Consider the following 19828-nt stretch of genomic DNA (forward strand, 5'->3'; position numbering starts at 1 on the left):
CACTTTGTACAGAACTTCAGAGAAGTTGGGTGTCAGTAAAAGCTGTGCTGGGTACTGTGTTCTTGACTTAGTACCGGCTCTTGACTGAGTTCAAATCAGCAGAGCCAGTCACTGGTTGCTGAATTTAAATCAGCTCCAAGATTATTTTTACCTCTGGTAAGTCAGTTACAAGGGAAGTTCTCTTAAATTCCTGGGCGTTAACACTGTTATAATCTGCTTTCTCTTAACCAACAAATTTTAGTATCTTCAGAACAAACAGAAGCATGATCTGTTTGGATGGAGTTCTTTAATAGTTTGAAGGAGTCTTTCAAAGCAGGGGAGAGGTGAAAAAGATCTTGTATTGTACAGTAGTCAATATAAATGAATTTATAGGATGTTCTTATGTGAGGAATAGTGGCTCTTGCTTAAGAAAAAAAAGAAAGACTTGGCTGTAGAGTAGCATTTGTCTTGGAGAAGAAAAAAAGCATAATTACGTATTACAGTGAAGGAGCTGAGATTCCATAATAATGATATTGGATTCTACCACTATTTAAATAAGTTGTGATGTGAAAGACATGTTGGATCAAGGCATGTGATTTTTTTTATCCTCACATTTGTCCATATCCTCACCCCACCTTTAGCATTTGTGTTACATGGGGAATCTTCTACATTTACAGCATAACTTAAATACTGCTATATTTTTAATTACGGAAATGAAGTGCGCAGGTAATTGTACTGCCTCTCCCAAGTTTGTAACAGTATTTGTTGTTCTGTTTTGGTTATCATGTGGTGTGTGTGATGTTTATAATCTTTATGTAGTTACTTTAAAATGTAAGTATCAAGAAAGTTTCTCCAAATAGATGAACTACTCAGTGTATTGCCTTTCTTTAAGTAGTAGTCAATGTATTTGCTTTTTCATAGGTCAGGTTAGTTTCTGGGCTTTTAGAAAATATTCTAATTATCTTCTTAACATCAAGCAAATCTAATACAGAGCCTGCTGCTTTATGAATGTGAAGATAGCAGTAAATTACAAGACTACTTTGCTTGTGATCTGGCAATTGGCCAAAGCTCCACAGAAGTGCCCTCTGTCTTCAGAAGAAGGACAGCTGCTTAAGCAGTTTGTCTGATCACAGGATCATTGCAGTGCAGGCTGCCATTGCTTTGCATCTCTTAGCTGGAAACCTTTGTCAATGTAGTCTGGGGAGCGGGGTATGAAGAAGGAAGCAAATAGTCTTTGCCCCAATGTGCTTTGCATAATATTTTGTGCATTTCTTTTTTCTTTTCTAAGTTATTTAGCGCTGCGTAAGGGTCATGTCAAAGAGTGCAGATTATGGATAGAATTAGGAGTGGAAATTAGAAAATAAAGTTCTTCTATGGGTTCTAATGGTACCAGAAAGGGGGCACTGCTTTTAATGTTACTAATGACAACAGCAAAACTTCACAGAAATAATACATCCTTTCTATTTCATTTTTCGCTACGATCCACGTGTGTCCCTTGCTTAATTTGTGTATCTGTTTCTGTCAAGTTAGGACTATTAAAAAGGCAATTAAATGAGTCTTTTTCCTTAGCATAAATAGCTCTCTTGTCTTTAAAGAGTGTTAAATACTTCAGTTTTGGTGGTGGTTTTGATAAATCAAACAGGTCACAGTCTTTTAATTGTATTGTCCCCTTTTACCAAAAGACTTTTTAGTCTCCTTTTGCAGCCATCTTCCATACCTTTCCCAAACTGAATTGTTGTTTTTTGTGTTGTTTTTTCATCAGTACAGGCAATCAGACTGGACAGGTATGTTTCGAATTAGTGTTCAATATTTTTAGCATTTCATGAGTAGTATTGCTGTTTTTTTTCCTTGCCTTGCCTGAAAATACCTCTCCTGTCACATCCTGCAATTGCATTTTCATTGTTTTCCTGCACATAGCCTGTTATTGGCTCATAATCTCTTTACAGTTGCTTAATAAATGCCCGTCTTCTGTTTCCAGCTGATGAGCTCTTAGCACAAATTGTTGGTTTTAAACACTAGGCATATGACTATGTTAGTAGATTAATTTTTGTTATTTCTTCTGTCCTGTGCTGCTGGTCCCTAGCTGTCAGTTGTCGTTATTCCTACTTCTTATGCCGCAGTTGTTTATGGGAACAGCAAACAGGGTCAATTATAACGCCATTCTCAGCTAATAAATTCACTCAGGTCCTGTATGTCCTTTCAAGTTAACACTTAAAAAAATGTCTAAGGAGGAGTGACAATGCTGAGCTAAACTCCATCTCCTCCAACTTATTTCAGCATGGCTCAGTGTGATGCTCTCCTTGACACTTACATTGCTTGTCATGGTCTCCCTTGTTTGGAAAGTTGATGGACTTAACAAAGTAAGTTTATCAGGTTAGCAAAGTAATTTTGTAAATCCCTTTTTATGTGTTATCCCGTTTTTCTAAACTCCTTTGTCTATTTAGTCTTTCCAAATTGGTTTGTATTAATACATTCTTCTGATGTCAGCCTGTGGGTTGTGTTGCTGAATCACCTTTCCTGATAATTAGGTTAACGTTTGCTGTTTTCTGACCCTGTGATAATCTTGTTTGATGTATTATAAAGGAAAGCAAACAAAACCTCTTGCTAAGTATGTGACTGTTTAGAGGTATTTCAGTTTTACTGCCATCCATGCAGTAATTTCCTTGTTTCCATATTTTCTGGTGGTTCCAGCTGATAGATAAGACTGTATCTGAGATAAACCAAGATCTCTCATCTCAAGTCTACATCATTACTTCTGCAGCTGTTGAGAAACATTTTTCCCAGATAAACATGTCTGTAGTTAATACTATTGCTCTTAATCAGAGGTCATCACTTACTATTAATAGGTAATGGCAAAGGTAATATATGATATTGCCTAAAACATCTGAGAAAAGAAATAGAAACTCTTCAGTGACAAAACTGAACATTTCAGTATTTGTGTGGACTTTGATACCAGACTTTCTCTTGGCTTTTTTCCTTATGCTAGCCATACTCTTGAAGAGAGAGCTAGGCTTTTAGAAGGAATTAGGCACTTCCAGGAGAAAAGGGAACTCAGGTCTGTAGATGTCATCAGACATCTGTGCTTGAATTTGGTCAGTATCTGTTCATTTCTCTCCAGCAAGTGTAAGGGATAGCCCAGAGCAATTGGCTTGCACAGTATGTGTTGTTATATATTCAGATAAGCACCTCCCAGAAAGTTTGAAATTCTTCAATTTTCAGTGTGCTCATAATACGTAGAGTGACTGAGCAGAGTTCTCTCCAGCTGGAATAAAGTGGTTTGCATGTCTGTACTGTCTCTTATGTTATGGAAGTGAAATGCTCTAGCTATGCTTAGAAAGCCTGGGAGGATGGAATCTTAGTGTGAGAATTAGAATTTTGAGGTACTATGGTAAAAATAGCAATAATGAAAATTTCTAGGTTAGTTTTAACACTTAGTGAAGTGCCAGTATGTGATAACTTAATGAAGACGCATTTAATCAAAGCAGCATAGAATGAATTTAATCTGAAATGTGAACAGCTGTATTTTGTTTACCTGTGCTAGCAATTGGTGTGGAAATTGGGTGCTTAACTGCTCAGAAAAGAGTGGATGATGTTACATTAATATATTCAAATACTGCTGTTTTGTCTCCTGATTTTTCCACTGGGGATGATTGTCTGTGGTGGAAACTATTAAGACTGGTAGGTTTTTCCATCAATGGAAATTGCTGCCCTAGCTAGGGTTGGTTCTGCTGTATGGCTGGACGTCACTTAACCAACAGTACTGCAACTTGAAAACGTGGTGAATTCCTGTTACAGCTTAATTGTTTTTCTCCTGGAATCAAAACTGGCTTAGTGTGACTGTAATTCCAGGTTTTCAGTTTGATAAGCACGTTGTTCCAGTACACCCATTTCTAGCTACCACAGTTGTTACTGGTACTGCAGCACAATGGCTGTCATATTTCTGTGGTATGGCTAAAGGTTTGTAACTGTGAAAATAATTGCAATATGAAGAAATAACTTTCATAAGATATTATCAGAACTTCCTAATATGTTGCCAATATTTATTGAGCACTGTGAAACTTGCATGCTACAGTTGTTTATTTATTTTCTTATTTCTCTCCAAAGGAACATGCGATTTAGCAGCTCTTTCTCCCCATATGTAGGACTCCATGCTTATTTTTGTTGAACCTCGTAAGGTTCCTCTCTGCCCAACTCTCTGAGCTGTCTAGGGCTCACTGATGGGCAACATGGCCTTCTGGTCTGACAGCTACTCCTCCCAGCTTTAAATGAATCATCAGCAAACTTGAGTGTGCATTTGTCCTTTCATCCAGGTCGTTGATGAAGATGTTGAACGAGACTTGCCCCAGTACTAACCACTGGGGAGCACCACCAGCTATGAGAAGTGATAAGAAGTAGCTACTTTTTTTTTTTCATCAGACCTTAACACTGAAGGAATTTAATGTATGCAGTCATTTCAGTTTTTAGTGTTTTGGGAGTATTTGTGACTCACATTCATAGACCAAGAGTTTGTGTTAAAGTTGTATAAACACTGGGGAAGGGAATGTGGTTTCCATCTTAGAGAGCTTGTGAGCAAATAGGAGGATAGCTGCGGAAAGGCAGGAGTGTGTCACTGCTATATACCATTCTATTAATGAATAAATGATTTAATCACATAGGCCATTTTTTGTACTTCTAAAGGCTTAGGTTGCTTGATTATGATTAGATAACTAGTTTTTCAGTTGTGCTAGAGGGCAACAATACCGACCCTGTAACTGATGAAGTTTTGACTGAGGTCTTGGCTTTCTAGCAAGTGCTGAGAGCCAAGCATATATTGTACTTAATGTCTGGGCTGTTTTTTTCTCTTCTGTTTCAACAATGATGTCTTATGTAGATGAGCAGGTGTTTGGAAGTTGTTCTAGTATGTAATGCCTTAAGCAGTGCCAGTAGTTGCTTGGCTTTAGAGAGTGCTCCTATGGTGTATGATTTTTAGATACAGTTAGTTACATGTATTCAAGAAATATATAGTATTGTTGAACCTTGACAGAATCAACAGATCCTGTAGGGTGTACTTTAATGCAAGTCTTCAAAAATATTAATTACCTTTTCCCAGAATGCTCTGCTATTTATTAGAAAGATGTACATGATGCTTTGAACTATTGCATTGTCTTTTATAGTTAATTTTTATATATTAATTCCTTTTTTGTTTTTTGTTTGGTTGTGGGTGTTTTTTTTTTTTGTTTTTTGGTTTTTGGTTTTTTTTTTTCTGCTTTTTTGTGGTATGTGTTTTATATACCCCATACACGTGATTTCTTATTTGTCCTGTATTCCTTATTGATTCCTTATTTGTCCAGGGTATTCTGTTTATGAAGCTTATGATACCTACAGGCACAGAGGAGTTAGGACTTGAGAGAGAGAAGGAATGGTTGCTTATATAGGTTATCCAGATTGGAAGGATTCTTAGTGGGACAAGTTTATGTGGCTGTGGATACAGTTTATCTTTGACCTCCGAAGCCACAGATATTTCAGTCCTTTCTACCCTGTTCTTAAAGCCTTCAATAATGTGGTTATCTGAAGCAATACTTAACAATTGTTACTGTTACATTTTCCCTGCCTGTAATTCAGAGTATTCCCATGTTCAGGGCAGTTGTTCCCCGTCCTGCCATCAGCAGACAAAAGAGGTGGTTACTTTTTGTACTGAAAGAATCTGGTGGATTATGAAGTGTAGGTTTTCAGTTTGTTTGTTTTTAATTTTTAAATTGGAAGGACAGGTGATCTGTGATGCTGCAGCAGAGAGACCTGTGCTGTCAGCTGAAGGAAGTAAAACAGAGTTTTGTAGGAGTTGTGTTTTTGTCCTTTCAGCTAATGCCTTTAATTATACCTTAAGAATAATCTATGGGAAACAGGCTGATGTAAGTAGAATTGGGATTTTTGTGGGCAGTGTCTTTCAGGTTCTGTTTTGTTCTGGTTGGTTTTTGTTCCCACCCACCTTGATTTTTCCTAGATGTTACGTCACGAGAGAATGATGATGTACATCGATAGAAACTGAGGAGTTTTGAGTAACACTGCGGGTTAGGTTACAATTAAACACCTGATTAGTAAGATGTACTGCATTTAAAACTGAGTTCCAAAATGTGGGGAAGGAGTGAAGTCGTAAGGCACTGTTTTCATGTTGGAAGTGTGGCATTCTTACTAAGGGAGGAACAGCCTTATTATCATTCGAATGACATAGTAACAAAAGAATTGCGGCAAGCATAAGAGAAGTGTTTATTAGCTTTGTCAGTTCAGTCTTCTCTTGTGTTTTACTGTAATATTCTACAGGCTAGACTTGAACCATCAACTTAACATTCTGTTTTCTTATCTCTCTTCTTTATGTTTACGGGGTAGACATGTGTATTGAGTTTACAGACTCCTATGGCTCTCCTTCACAATTTTCACTCTAAGAGTACTAGTAAGTAGAAAGACAAAACTTAATTTAACTTGGGTCATAATGACATATTTACCTGTGGAACACTGTCTGCAGTTCTGTGCTGGTATCTTGGGGGCTTTTTGTCCTTTAATGTTCCTATTTCAAAAGTTAAATCTGTGGCTCTTTAATTTTTTCAAACGAAATTTTCACTTTCAGTTTTGCCAACTAATTATGTTGAGATTATAAAATCCCAATGAAATGAAACATTTAAGACCAATTTTGATGGCATTTCATGGGAACTAGTAGTTCTTCCCTGTGCTAGAGGAAACAAGGAAAAACATACAGTTTTTTCCTTATATATATAAGAATATAGATGCAGTTTTGAGTATGCAGAGAGAGAGCAGATCTGCGGAGTTGGACATTTTATATGAGGGATGAAATGCTTATCTGGTATCTAGTTGATTTAATACAGATAAAAGGATTGTGTGCGTGTAAAGTAGCCCTTGGACTCTGTGCCTTGATGCAGCCAGTTAAGATTGCCTACTTGTAGGCTGGTATGGCTGATTGCACAGCTGCACTGTCCTGTGACCCATGTTTTAGGTCAAGCTGGCTGAGATGACCTCTAGCTCCTCCTACTGAGGCAAGTCCTCACATTGAAATGATTTAGGGCTCCAAGCTCATCAATACGTAAGATTTTGTGCTGCACCTCAGGTTCGTATTGGCAAAACGAGAAGAGATGCAGTATTTTTCAGTGTCTTATTGTAAAACACGGAGTTCACGTTCAGTAAGCATTTAAGCATCCAAATAATGCTTTTTTCTTTCTGATGTTTGTCCAAACAAAAAGTTGCATTACTGCAACTCAGTAGTCTAAAATGTATTGTTTCATCTTTTTAGAAAGTATTAGGAATGAGACCTAGTTGCACTCTTCAACTACTTGAACGGAGGATGTGGTGAGGTGAGGATCGGCCTCTTTTCCTGCATAACTAGTGATAGGACTGGAGGGAATGACCTCAAATTGTGCCAGGGGAAGTTCAAATGGGATGTTAGGACAAATTTGTTCTCTGAAAGAGTGGTGAGGTGCAGGAATGGGCTGCCCAGGGAGACGGCTGAGCCACCATCCCTGGAGATGTTCGAGAAACACTTAGATGTGGTACTATGTGGTTAATGGGGAAATGGTGGTGGTAGGTAGACAATTGAACTGGATGACCTTGAAGGTCTTTTTTAACGTTGGAGATACTATGATTCTATGAATAAAAGCTAAAAGCACTAAAATGGGCTTTGTTTTTTTTTTTTTCCCCTGTATTTTCCAGATGGTGGTAAAAACGTTCATGGATATGGACCAGGACTCAGAAGATGAGAAACAGCAGTATCTCCCATTAGCCTTGCACCTTGCATCTGAATTCTTCCTCAGGAATCCCAATAAAGATGTGCGCCTCCTTGTAGCATGTTGCTTGGCTGATATCTTTCGTATCTATGCTCCTGAAGCTCCATATACTTCCCATGACAAACTTAAGGTAAATAAAGGCTTTTTCCCTGCCTTATTCTCCTGTTGTGAATAAAAATTGTTCAGCTTTTTTAATGCATTTGTACTGATACCCAATTTTATTAAAAAAATCTTGGTTTAGTCCTGTGAGTCAATGGAGAGTTTTAAGGGCCTGAAAAGCGTTGTTGATAGATTTCTGTCAGTGTCTAAAATATTTTATATCATGAGTCTGTAAAAGGGAGTAGATGTCAGTACTAACAGGTTGTATTTTTATTCTCTACAGAATCTAACTTGTAAACACCTGCTTGTGTTTTGACAGGACATATTCTTGTTTATTACAAGACAATTAAAAGGCTTGGAGGACACAAAAAGCCCTCAGTTTAACAGATACTTTTACTTGTTAGAGGTAACGTAGTAATTGAAACTTTCAGTAGATGTGCTACTTGCTCTGTGATTCTAAGAAATGTAATTGATCCTACCTTAGATGTGCCCAATTTACAGGTGTTTATAGTGTAAATGATAGCAAACAAAGTAATGTTCAGTAGATTGCTTCTTTCAACAGTTAAAATTTCATAGGTATTTCGTAAGTTCATGCTGCCTGCAGTTGAGGTTGTGTTAAAATGATTGGTATTTATTAATGTTTAGCCTTTATCTTACAATTTTAGGCATTGGGTTTTTTGTTTTTTTGTTTTTTTTTTTTGGTGTACCCTTAAGGTTTTCTTACCTTGTAAAGAGAAAAAAATTAAATGCTGTTTAAAATGCAAATATTCTTATATTGATGGTGGGACAAGAAATGTTGGGATCTTATCAGTGTGCATTTAGAAAGTGTTTTATTATTTAATATCTTATTAATTTAAAAAAGCAGCATTGTTTCGTACCATGAATCCAAAATAAGTCTAGATATAACCTTATTATGGTAACAGCTTGTGTCAATCTGCTTTTGTACCTAAGAAATCAGATTATTCTCTAATTTTTCTTGTGGATGCGTACTGCAAAGCCCCTTTGTGTTAAGAGCTGTATATATGCAAAGCAAATATCCAGTCTCTTTCTCCAAAGGGTTTTTTATTGTATAATATTTTTATCTGAATAGAAGAAAAATTAACTAACATGATTATACTTAAGTGATTTGCAAAGTTTTAATATCCTGAATATCCTATTTTTGTTTTAGAATTTAGCTTGGGTTAAATCTTACAACATCTGCTTTGAGTTGGAAGATTGCAATGAAATTTTTATTCAGCTTTTTAGGACTCTTTTTTCAGTTATCAAGTAAGTTGAATCACTTCAATTATATTAAACTGTCAAAATATCATCAGATTTGGGGATAGACTGAATCCTTACGTAGCCTACAAATGAATAGATCTGAACAGAACAAAGTCCCCCTTCCTCCAAATGAGGAGGTAGTAGGAAAGCAAATGAGTACAAATTACTGGCAATTTAGAGAGGTGTGTTCCTAAAAGCAGACATTTCTGACTTCTTAAAATTTCTATGTTGTAATGGTATACTTCATTCTGACTTATGTGCATTTTTATTTCTGTGGTTGGATGTTTGCTTCTCGTTTGTTTCCCTTCTTAAAGCAAAGCTAGAGTATTCTAGATTTTTGAATTTTTCTAGAATAGAGGGAAGTCAAAATAGTTACGCTGATATTTTCAACATTTGAAAATGCAAGAGTTGAACACTGTTCAGTATTAATCCACTGTCTTTTGAAGTGCTGCTAGTATTTCTCAGGGTCTGAAAAGTTTGACTTGATAATATGCTTTTATCTTCTTAGTAATAGCCACAACCAGAAGGTACAAATGCATATGCTGGATTTGATGAGTTCTATCATCATGGAAGGCGATGGAGTAACTCAGGAGCTGCTGGACTCCATTTTGATTAACCTCATTCCTGCACACAAGGTAAAAATATTTAAAAGTAAAATATTATAGCAATATATCATTCTAACAATCTTAATTGCCTTTAGCTTGCTTATATTTCTGCACGCTTTAGGTTATCCGTGACGATTGTATTTTTTCAAGCCTTGTAACAGTAGGCTGAAAATTGCCATTAGGATTTGTTTGGTGCTGTTTCTTAGCTGTGTCTGGATTACTCATTATTAAGAAATTCTGTACTTAAACAGGAACAAAGCATATTTAATACTCTGAGAACGTTTTTACTTCCAAAACAACATACATATATTTCTCCAGGCTTCTGTGGAGACTTGCTTCTTGCATCTATTTGTCAGTCAGATTCCCTTCCATCTCCTTGTTATTTTTTTACTGTTTCTTTTCCATCTTAAACTTTTGTCCCAATAAATCCTATTCTTACCTAAAGCACATTAGTTTTCTAGTTCAGCTAGTTGCTTGTAGTTGTCTGTACTCTTTTATGAATTCTGTAATCTTTTCAACTTTTGTAGAGGTCCACATCCCTGTAGCTGTAAGTGACCCTCCTCTTGTGTGACAAGCTGTACATGAAGCCATGAGATGCAGTGTCATAGTATCAGCTCCTTTCTATTGACAGTAATGAGATGATGTATTGTTAGAATCCCTAATGGCAGGAGAGGCCTCTTAACTATAGAAGGGTTATTTTAAAATACACAGATCTTTCTGAGTTGTTTGTAGTCAATTACAGGCAGTAGAGATCAGAAGTGTATTGAAGAGTAGGTGTCTGTGGCAAGTGCCTGGTGATGCCTTGCTCTTTAGATACAAAGACCTTGGTAGACTGAGTGCAACTAAACAATTTGTTGTAACTTGCTCGTGTAAGCAAAGCAAAAATGAATATGATTCTTCAGCATATGTATTATTTTAATAATGTAATTTTGACTATTGAGAGAAGATGTAAAGACTGATGAGAGGAAGGCAAAACTCAAGTAAATACTGGGATGTGCAACTTATTTAATATTTTTTAGTATCTTTTATATCACTGATTGCCAGTCCTCATTGGCTCTTGGCCATCATGACTGGCAAAGTAATACACTGTACTCAGTGCAGTTTCATGCTTTTCTCAGTAATTTTGTCTATCTTAACCTTTCTTTGTTACCCATAACAAAAGAACTTTAGCTGCTGCTTTACATGTTACTTAACAAATAAATAAAACCAAGTTATTTTGTTTTTTTCTGCCAAGCAGAGTTTGACTATAGTAATTGTTCTCCTTTCATGCAGAGATCTCCTAAAAATTCTGGGATTATGTTCATTGTTTGTCCTTAGTTAATGTAAATCCAAAACATCACTGATTGCATGAAAAGCATAGTTTATTTTCTGGTACAGAACTTGTAACAGTGCTTTTATACCTGTGCAAGCAGTTGATAAGTTGTTCTCTGCTATACATTACGTAGATACCAGCATGGCTAGACGATTGCATTTAATAGAAGTTCATATTTGTAACGAAGTTGAAATATGTATTTTAGATGATGTATTCTATTCTTTTTTCAAACAAACTCTTCCACATCGCTTAAGAGGATAACACAATTAAAAAGAAGTATACCAATACTTAGACATGAAGTATCTCAGCATCTAAATGACACTTATTTGCACTTTCATTATCAATAAAGTGGTCCTAATATACGTTGTTCTTCTTTCTGAGTGTGCTAACAAGGCTCTCCTCTATTAAATGCAGTTTTTTAACAACAGTGTGGTACATCACAGCTCAGAAGACACACGGCATCAGGCTGTAGTTGTTTTTATTAATTTTAAAACCGGTACTTCCAGTCTATTTAGTGATTTATTTATTTGCATATTTAGTTATTAATGCTGCTCTTGACAAAACCATTCCTTAAAGAAGATAAAGTTCATGTATCTTCTACGTCATGTCCTATCCAGACTTCAAGGATTTATGCTCTGCCTAAGAGATTGCTTATTTTATTTGAAGATCCGCAGTAAAATGTACTTTTATATACAGGCAGCAGTTTGTCAGTTCAGTAGTACAAACATACCTACCAAGGTGATTTTTATGGTGGTCTGATACGGAGAGAAGTAATTTTGTTTTAGACCGTGTGGTAGCAAAAATTTGTGAAGATTTTATACATATCAATCTGATTGAAGAGGTATTTGTTTGAGCCTTTGGCCATTTGTTTCTCCTTAATATCAGTTGATGAGAGCTTTATTTTTGTCGTCTTGACAGCTTAAAGAACATGAGAGAATCATTCTCAGTGTAGACTTGCCAAATACAATCTTTCTAATAACTGGTCATCCTTATGCTTTATCTGTATTTTATTTGCAGTGGTTCATAATTTTCAGGGCAGCCAGCTAATCCAGCCTTCTCTCTTCTTTTTTTTTCTTCATTTTCTCTCCAAGCTGCATTAATCCCTAGATGAGATGATATATTGCATATGTGTCATGCATATATGTGGATTTTGTGCAGATTTGGACAGTCACATTTTTTAGATGTGTGCTTACATTCCTTACCTTGCTTGAGATTAATAAAACAATGTTTAGATTTGTAGACTTGTTGTGTTTCAACCAACTGTTTATTTGAAAAGATTGCAGACACCTCAGTGTGACAGCTTTGGTGCATGATACTTACCAAAGTATGGAATTGGGATAAAGTTTCTTTGAAATTTTTAATGATTGTATGTTAAAACATTTCTTTAGTTACTAGTACAATACTAGACTGATAACAACCTAGATGACTTTGCAAGTTTAGATTTCTTTGTATATAAAAAAAAAATCTTATTATGTCTGCATTGGTGAAGTTAATATAACTGAACTTTGAGTGCTTTGAAAATAAATAGATGGGTGGCAAAACATGTTTTACTTAAAATTGTGGTCTTTTAAGGCTGAGAGAGAAATGTGAAGTTAATTCAATTAGTTTGTCTTTCTTTAAAATTTTATATCCCCCTCCCCCTTTTTTTTTCCCAGAACCTTAATAAGCAAGCGTTTGATCTTGCAAAAGTTCTGCTGAAAAGGACTGTCCAGACCATTGAACCGTGCATTGCCAATGTATGTAAATTAGTTCATGATTACTGCAACTAACAATTTGTGCTTGTTGATGTTTTGATTTGTTGGAGGTTTGTGTATTTTAAAATGATGTTTATAAAAGTCACATTTGGAAATGTAACTAGAGGAATACTATTTTTTAGATAGGAATCATTAGCTTGCTTGGTTTTTTTTCTTCCTTTTTTTTTTTTTTTAATAGGAAGATATCCCATATAAATGAAGAGGAAGTAGATTTTTTTTCCATCTCATTCTTATAAATCTAGACTGTGACAACAGATGACCTGTCTTGCAGTATTATTTGGCACTAAAGAATCCTGTTGCAACAAAAGGAATTGTTAATGCTTTTTATATCTAGCAACCAGGCATCCTCATTTCATGCCTAGATGTAGGAGGAAGCACTCCAGACTAACAGCTCATTCATAGATTTTGTCTGTCCTAAACTTGTTTTAGTCAGAAAGACTAAAAGACTCAAGTTCTTTACAGGGCCTCTTTCTACTGTTTTTCCTTTTGATGAATATCGGTAATATGTTATTCTTAAAAGTCAGAATAGGTTAAAAAGGGAATTAAGTGAATTCATGAAAGATTAAGTATGTAAAAACTGAAGACATCTTGCCAACAAGTACCACTTTCCAGCCCCCCTGTTTTTTTACGCTTGTGTAATTACTCATAACTGGGAACAGGATAGTGGCCAGAGCGACTGTTGAGGTAATATTCTTTAACTCGTTCTTGCTTAAGTGTGTAATAGCTTTGTAGCATTTGCATTCCTCAAATAGTACTAGTATCAATCCATACTACCTAATAGGAAACGTATCAAGCACATTAAAACATAGCAAATCCATGAGAAATCTTTCATATTTTGGCTACCTTTTTTTGTTTGGTTGGTTTTTGTTTTGTTTGTCTGTTTTTTGGTACTGTCAAATACCAGAAGACCTATCGTAGTCATCTGGCATTCTTTAAAATGGCCCCTTCTAACTCAACTTTTTGTATGATTCTGTGAAGGAAAAATCTTCAATGTAATAAAAAAAAAAAAAAGTAATTGAATATCTTCCAATAGAATTAAAACATAAATGAGATTAACATTAAAATATGTTTTTAAATACTGCTTATGCCAATGAAGGAAAAGGGAAGCAGGAAAGAAGGGGACAGCAGACTCTTTAGCAGGGACTGTGGTGCTGTAAGACAAGGGGAAATGGTTTCAAACTTAAATATGATAGACTTAGGTTCGATAAAGGAGAAAGTCTTACAGTGAGTGTGGGGAAGTACTGGTGCACATTGCCCACAGAGGTGGTGGAAGCCCCATCCCTGCAGGCATTCAAGGGGCTCATAGACGGGGCTCTGAGCAACCTGATTGAGCTGCAGGTGTCCCTGTTCATTGCAGGGGATTGGACTGGGTGGCCTTTAAAGGTCCCTTCCAAATCTGAAGTATTCTATGATTCCATGATTCCGTGAAATGTGCTAAATAATAATGCTTTCATTCTAGTTTTTTAACCAGGTTCTGGTACTGGGAAAGTCTTCAGTAAGTGACTTATCAGAACATGTATTTGACTTGATACAAGAGCTTTTTGCCATAGATCCTCACTTATTGCTGTCTGTCATGCCCCAGCTTGAATTCAAACTGAAGGTAGGTTGCAATGTAGCTTGGGACAAATAATAAAATTTAAATGGATATTGAAGTGTGAGGTGCTGTAGATGAATAAGCGTTCATTAGCGTGATAAAAATTCTAGTTGTCATTTTTGTTTAATATTACATTTGTTGTTAAAATAAAGGCACCAAAGCATTAAATACGACTGTGTGCTTTCTGTGCTTGCAAATGCATACTATGTGTGCACACAGTGTGTAACAGCATTGCAGTCATAAATCCATATGATCTAGTCTGAAAGCTGTATGTACTTAATCTTTGGATTTCACTTGAAGTTTGTGAAATAATTGGGATGTGACTGGCTTAACTCATGAAATGCAAGGCTGTCAGCTTCTGTATTGATTTGCAGTATTTCATTTTGTGAAATAATGTTTTAATAATAGAGGAATTGTTTCCAAATATTTTGTCATGTTCTTAATAGTCAGCGTAATTCAGTTGACTGATGATGAATCTTTGGAGATAGCTGATTTATCCTTTTGTTTTGATTTTAAATTAGAAAGGTGTGTCTGGTAAGAATTGTGAAGAATTGTATGTGTGCATTTGCACACATAGGGTATAGGGACAATAAAACATAAGGAATGGGTAACCAATGAAATTACATCATTTTATTTTGATATCTTTTATTTGTGCACATCTATTTTGAAAATCTTAGTTGCTATTTATTTTTCACATGCATAGAAGTCTAAAGTATGTTTTAAAACAAAAATGAGACTATTTGCTGTTGAAAAGTTAGAAATACATTTTATTCAAACTGGGTTATAGATTTACTTGTTTGTTTACTTATTTATTTTATCCCTGAAAGGCTTTTTCCAAGCATAGTCTTCTAATCAGTGACTAACATTTTAAACTTTGGGCTTTTATACAGGTTGTGTGTGTCTGTGTGTGTTTAATTATATTTATTTAATAATCTAATTTAATTAGAAAGATTGGAGTTTATAAAAAATTATTTCGAATTACCTTACAATCTAAATTATAAAAACAGAAGGAAATGGAAGCCATGAACTATTCTCAAGATATCACAGGTAATGAATTGCAGTTTCTTTTTCATTTTTTGATTTTCAGAGCAATGATGGAGAAGAACGTTTGGCTGTTGTTCGACTTTTGGCTAAACTCTTTGGCTCTAAAGATTCTGATCTGGCCACACAAAATCGTCCTCTGTGGCAGTGCTTTCTTGGGCGGTAGGAGAAGTAGTGGTAGAACTCTGAATTTTCATTCTTGTTTTGCAGAATTTTCCTGATAGTGTTGCGATTTTGTGTTGTCAGGGAATGTAGCTGTTTTCTTGTATTTGAACAAATTCTTTCCTTAAGTCTTTGAATCAGGGTGTTGTGTAGGGCTGCATTTTAGAATAAAAAGCCTGAATGATTACTGCCATATTCCTATGAGGATATGGATTAGAGAAATAGCTACATTAGATACATGGCATAAATTACAGAGAATGAAATTCCAGACAATACTGCTGTGTTTACTGTTCAGCTGTATCTGCAACTGTACGTTTTATTTGACTTTTATCTTCTAAATGAGGTCATTTACTTTAAAGTAAATACAGAAATTCAGCATTACAAAAGCAAATGTTTTTAAATAATACATGTTATATGGACATATAGGTTCTTTATAATTTCATATATTTATATGATATGTATATATATATATACATATATAAAATATTTACTGTATAGTGGTGATTGATAGTGAACGTGTGATGGGGAGAACTTTGTCACTGAATGAAAACAAATGTGCCAACATTTCATCTGCAGTATAGTGTATTTATGCTTTAATTTTAATTCTAACTTTATTTCAGAAATAGCAACAAACTTATCTGAGGTGCGTTATGAAAACTAAATGATCATTATGGTTTTTTTCAACCCAGGCCATTCTATGATTTTATGCTTTCATGATTATGAAAATAAATTCAGAATGTTTGTAATGTATTATTTTGTCATCTAAAAGTATTCTAATAATTAATGGGACATACTACCAACACGTGTTACTACATAGAGAATAATCTTGATTTGCAAGGTTAATTAAAAATTAACATTCATAGTCTTCTGTCTCTCTAGGTTCAATGATATCCATGTCCCTGTGAGATTAGAGAGTGTGAAATTCGCCAGTCACTGTTTAATGAACCATCCAGACTTAGCAAAAGACCTCACTGGTGAGATGCTACTACTGGTATTTAGAATGATTTAAGAAATGAGCAGGATAGAATGTAATTACTTCTGTACATAACAATAAAGTTCTAAAATGTATCAAGTCCAATGCTTGATGCTGAATGGGGGAGCTTACTAATGTATAATTGCTTTCCGGTGAAGACAGGCCTATGAGGAAAACACATGCGTGTGCGTGGAATGCCTGGCATTGTGTGGCCTTTGTTACAATGAATCCTCAAGAAGCTACCCATTGCAGTTTTAAAGTATTTTCCGATTCTGTAGCAAGTTTTGCCACATGAATGCAAATATTTTGCGACATGCAGAATTATTTTCAAAAATAGTTGGTGTTCCTCTATGCTCTCCTCCATTGAATTTAGAAAAAGTTTGTTCCTTCAGTTCTTCATCGTTCTAACAATGAGCAGAATTTCAGATGTAACCAAAAATACTGTTCTTTTTTGATACAATGAAATTTTAACAATAGCCAATTATTTATAAATTATTTATTTTCTTATCTCTCTGATTTATAAATTATTTATTTTCTTCTCTCTCTGGAAATAAATATTTGTTTTATCTTTTTCTTTTTTTTTTTTTTCTTCCCCTTACTCAGTTTCAGTATATTCTAAGGAGTTTTTTTTTTGTTTTTTTTTGTTTTTTTTTTTTCAGAATTGCCTGTTGCAAATAAGATCATTGTTGTCATATGACTGAATATGTGAATTCAATTTGTAATTACTAGTAGGTTGCAGTATATGTGCAAAAAGCCAAACTTCTCATTGTTTCTCATTGTAACAGAATATTTGAAGGTTAGGTCACATGACCCAGAGGAAGCTATTCGACATGATGTTATTGTTACAATTATTACTGCGGGCAAGAGAGATCTTTCCTTAGTCAATGACCAGCTGCTTGGCTTCGTAAGGGAAAGAACACTAGACAAACGAGTAAGTGCTAATACTTTATTTTCAAGAATGTCTCTGCCTTTAACGTCATTGATAAAAGTAAAAACAAACAAACAAACCCCGCAGAAATAGAGAATCTTAAAGGTAGCCATTAAGTAGAATACTCTGGGGAAAATAATTTTCATCTTGACAAAGATAGGCATATTATGGAAACACCAATCGCACGCTGTCAAGCAAGTACAGTCGTTGGTTAATGAGGAATACTATAAGAGCATAGGAGTAACAACATAGATTTAGGCCAAAGGTCTCTACAGCCTAGTATAATTCTCACAGCGATCAGTTCTGGCTTACATCAGTTTGTCTCTTGAGGATTTCTTCAGTCTGCTTGATCACGTTCATCCTAGCTTTCAATGGAACTTTCTCCCTTGAATTTAGTAAGGTCTTCCTTTCACCTGTTTGTACTTGTTGGGTGTCCCTGGCACCTTTTCATGTTTAATGTATGTGTGGGGGAAGAAGTAGTTCTTGAAATGTAGTTCTTGCATTATATGAAATAATAATAAGAAAAAAAAAAAAAGCTGTCCCACTTACAGTTAACAAATATGTATACCTTATATTCTCCACTCCTCTGCTTTCAAAGATAAAGACTCACCTGACTGACTTCCACACAGGTCATTTCATACCTCTAATCATTCTTGTCTGGTTGTTCTGCAGTCCTGGTGGAACCAAGGTAACCAGACTCAGCCTGGCATTCAAAATACGTACAATATTGTGTACATTCTTAGTGACAGAATTTTTTTCTTACTCTTTAACATTCTGTTTGTCTTTTGCACTACCTCTGAATACTGAGCCCACAGCTTTGGAGAACTTTCATGTTGACTTCAGTATCTTGCATCATTCCAGTGCTGTTCATGCAGTTAGTGCAGGTGGTGGGAAAACCTGATCTTAATCTGAGTTTATTTCATTTTATGTTGTAATGGTTCAGTAGCGTAACATTTTTCTGTAGTTATTTATCATAGCATTAGATTTTACTACCTCAGATGTCCTATATCAACAAATTGTATGCTCAATGTTCAGTTAATTTTCTAATTCTTTTTATTAAGTGAAACAAATTCCCTCCTGATTCCATCCATAGATTCCCCTCCTTGTGGAATACCAGCCACTTGTTTCTGCCTTTTGACTCCTATGCTTTAGTTAGTAATTTCTGGGGGCCTCAGTGAGTTTTGCTGCCATCCCTGTGGGTCTGATATAATTAAGTTTTTGTTAGATATAACTTCCCTTTATGTAAATCATAATGATTAATTCTCTTAATTTTTGTTGTTGTTGTTGTTGTTGTCTGCACTTTATTGCTCTTATTGTTTTGTTTCAGTCTGTTTTCCCATTCAAAATCACATTTTCTGATGTGTGGCATTCTTTCTCTTGGAATCATTTGGAAAAAATCATTTCACATTTGCCATTTTCCTGGACAATTGTTCAATCTGTTCATTGACAGATTGCAGTAATGGAATAGTTAGTATTTGATGCATCGTTTCTAAATTCCTGTAGAAATCATGGTTAGGATACCATCTGGTCTTGATGATTTTGTTACTGTTTCCTAGTAAATCTGTTTTTAAACATCTTCTGATTATACTTAAGAATCCTTCTCAGACTATTGTCTTGGAATAAAATTGGATTTCAACCCTAAAAAGGAGCCTCGAATGCTTCCTGTTTCTGGAGTCTTTGGTGAACGTGTTTTAATTTACATGCTTACAGTACCAGTTTGGAAACTTTGCAATGGTTTATCAAGGTTTTACATTCAGTTTTATCACGGTTTATTTATGCTTTTCTGTTTTCACTGTTTTGGACATGGTTCAGTAGTGTTTCGGAGGGTGATACGTAGCAATGCCAATTTTTTTGTTGTTCCTGTTTGGTAGGCAGTGTTATTTCTGTAAAGCATGCCATTCTAGATAACCCCTTTAATTCTTTTATAATGACTTTCTCCTTTTTACATTAACATGTTTAGATGAGAATGTTACTGTAATGGGTTTGGGTTTGGAGAGAAGGGATTTGTCATCTTTATACCTAATAAATCTGATTTTGAGTATATTATATTCGCTATTATAAAGCAACTCTTTGTCCCTGTAGTATGACCTTACTCAATGTTCAGGCATGATTAAGACCACTTCCTTTTTTTTTTTTTTTTTTTTTTTTTTTTTTTTCCCCCTCACCTATTAGACAATTATCCCCCCCCCAAAGTTATTTATGAGACCTAAAATGTTTAGGCTAACTCCTGCTTCTCACTGGCACTTCCAACGAGTCAGAGTGAGATGATTGTTTCCTTAGCATGAGCAGACTCTTAGCATGAAGGGACTTTCTTTAATACTTTCTGAATTAATTAGTTCTAACTCCTCTTTT

General features: G+C 35.3%; 1 protein-coding gene across 2 annotated transcripts in view; it reads left to right on the top strand.

Annotated features, from left to right (window-relative positions):
- Window positions 1-19828, top strand: part of PDS5A (PDS5 cohesin associated factor A) — a 71796-nt gene that overhangs the window by 21816 nt on the left and 30152 nt on the right. For both annotated transcript variants that reach the window (XM_042871128.1, XM_042871129.1), the window contains exons 3-11: window positions 7675-7878; window positions 8167-8253; window positions 9016-9113; window positions 9616-9742; window positions 12680-12760; window positions 14238-14378; window positions 15460-15575; window positions 16455-16549; window positions 17334-17479. In XM_042871128.1, coding sequence (XP_042727062.1) covers window positions 7675-7878; window positions 8167-8253; window positions 9016-9113; window positions 9616-9742; window positions 12680-12760; window positions 14238-14378; window positions 15460-15575; window positions 16455-16549; window positions 17334-17479 — 1095 coding nt within the window. The remainder of the gene's footprint in view (window positions 1-7674; window positions 7879-8166; window positions 8254-9015; window positions 9114-9615; window positions 9743-12679; window positions 12761-14237; window positions 14379-15459; window positions 15576-16454; window positions 16550-17333; window positions 17480-19828) is intronic.

Source organism: Lagopus leucura, unplaced genomic scaffold, assembly GCF_019238085.1.
Source record: "Lagopus leucura isolate 7727_CA_CO unplaced genomic scaffold, USGS_WTPT01 Super-Scaffold_100004, whole genome shotgun sequence".
NCBI lineage: Eukaryota > Metazoa > Chordata > Aves > Galliformes > Phasianidae > Lagopus > Lagopus leucura.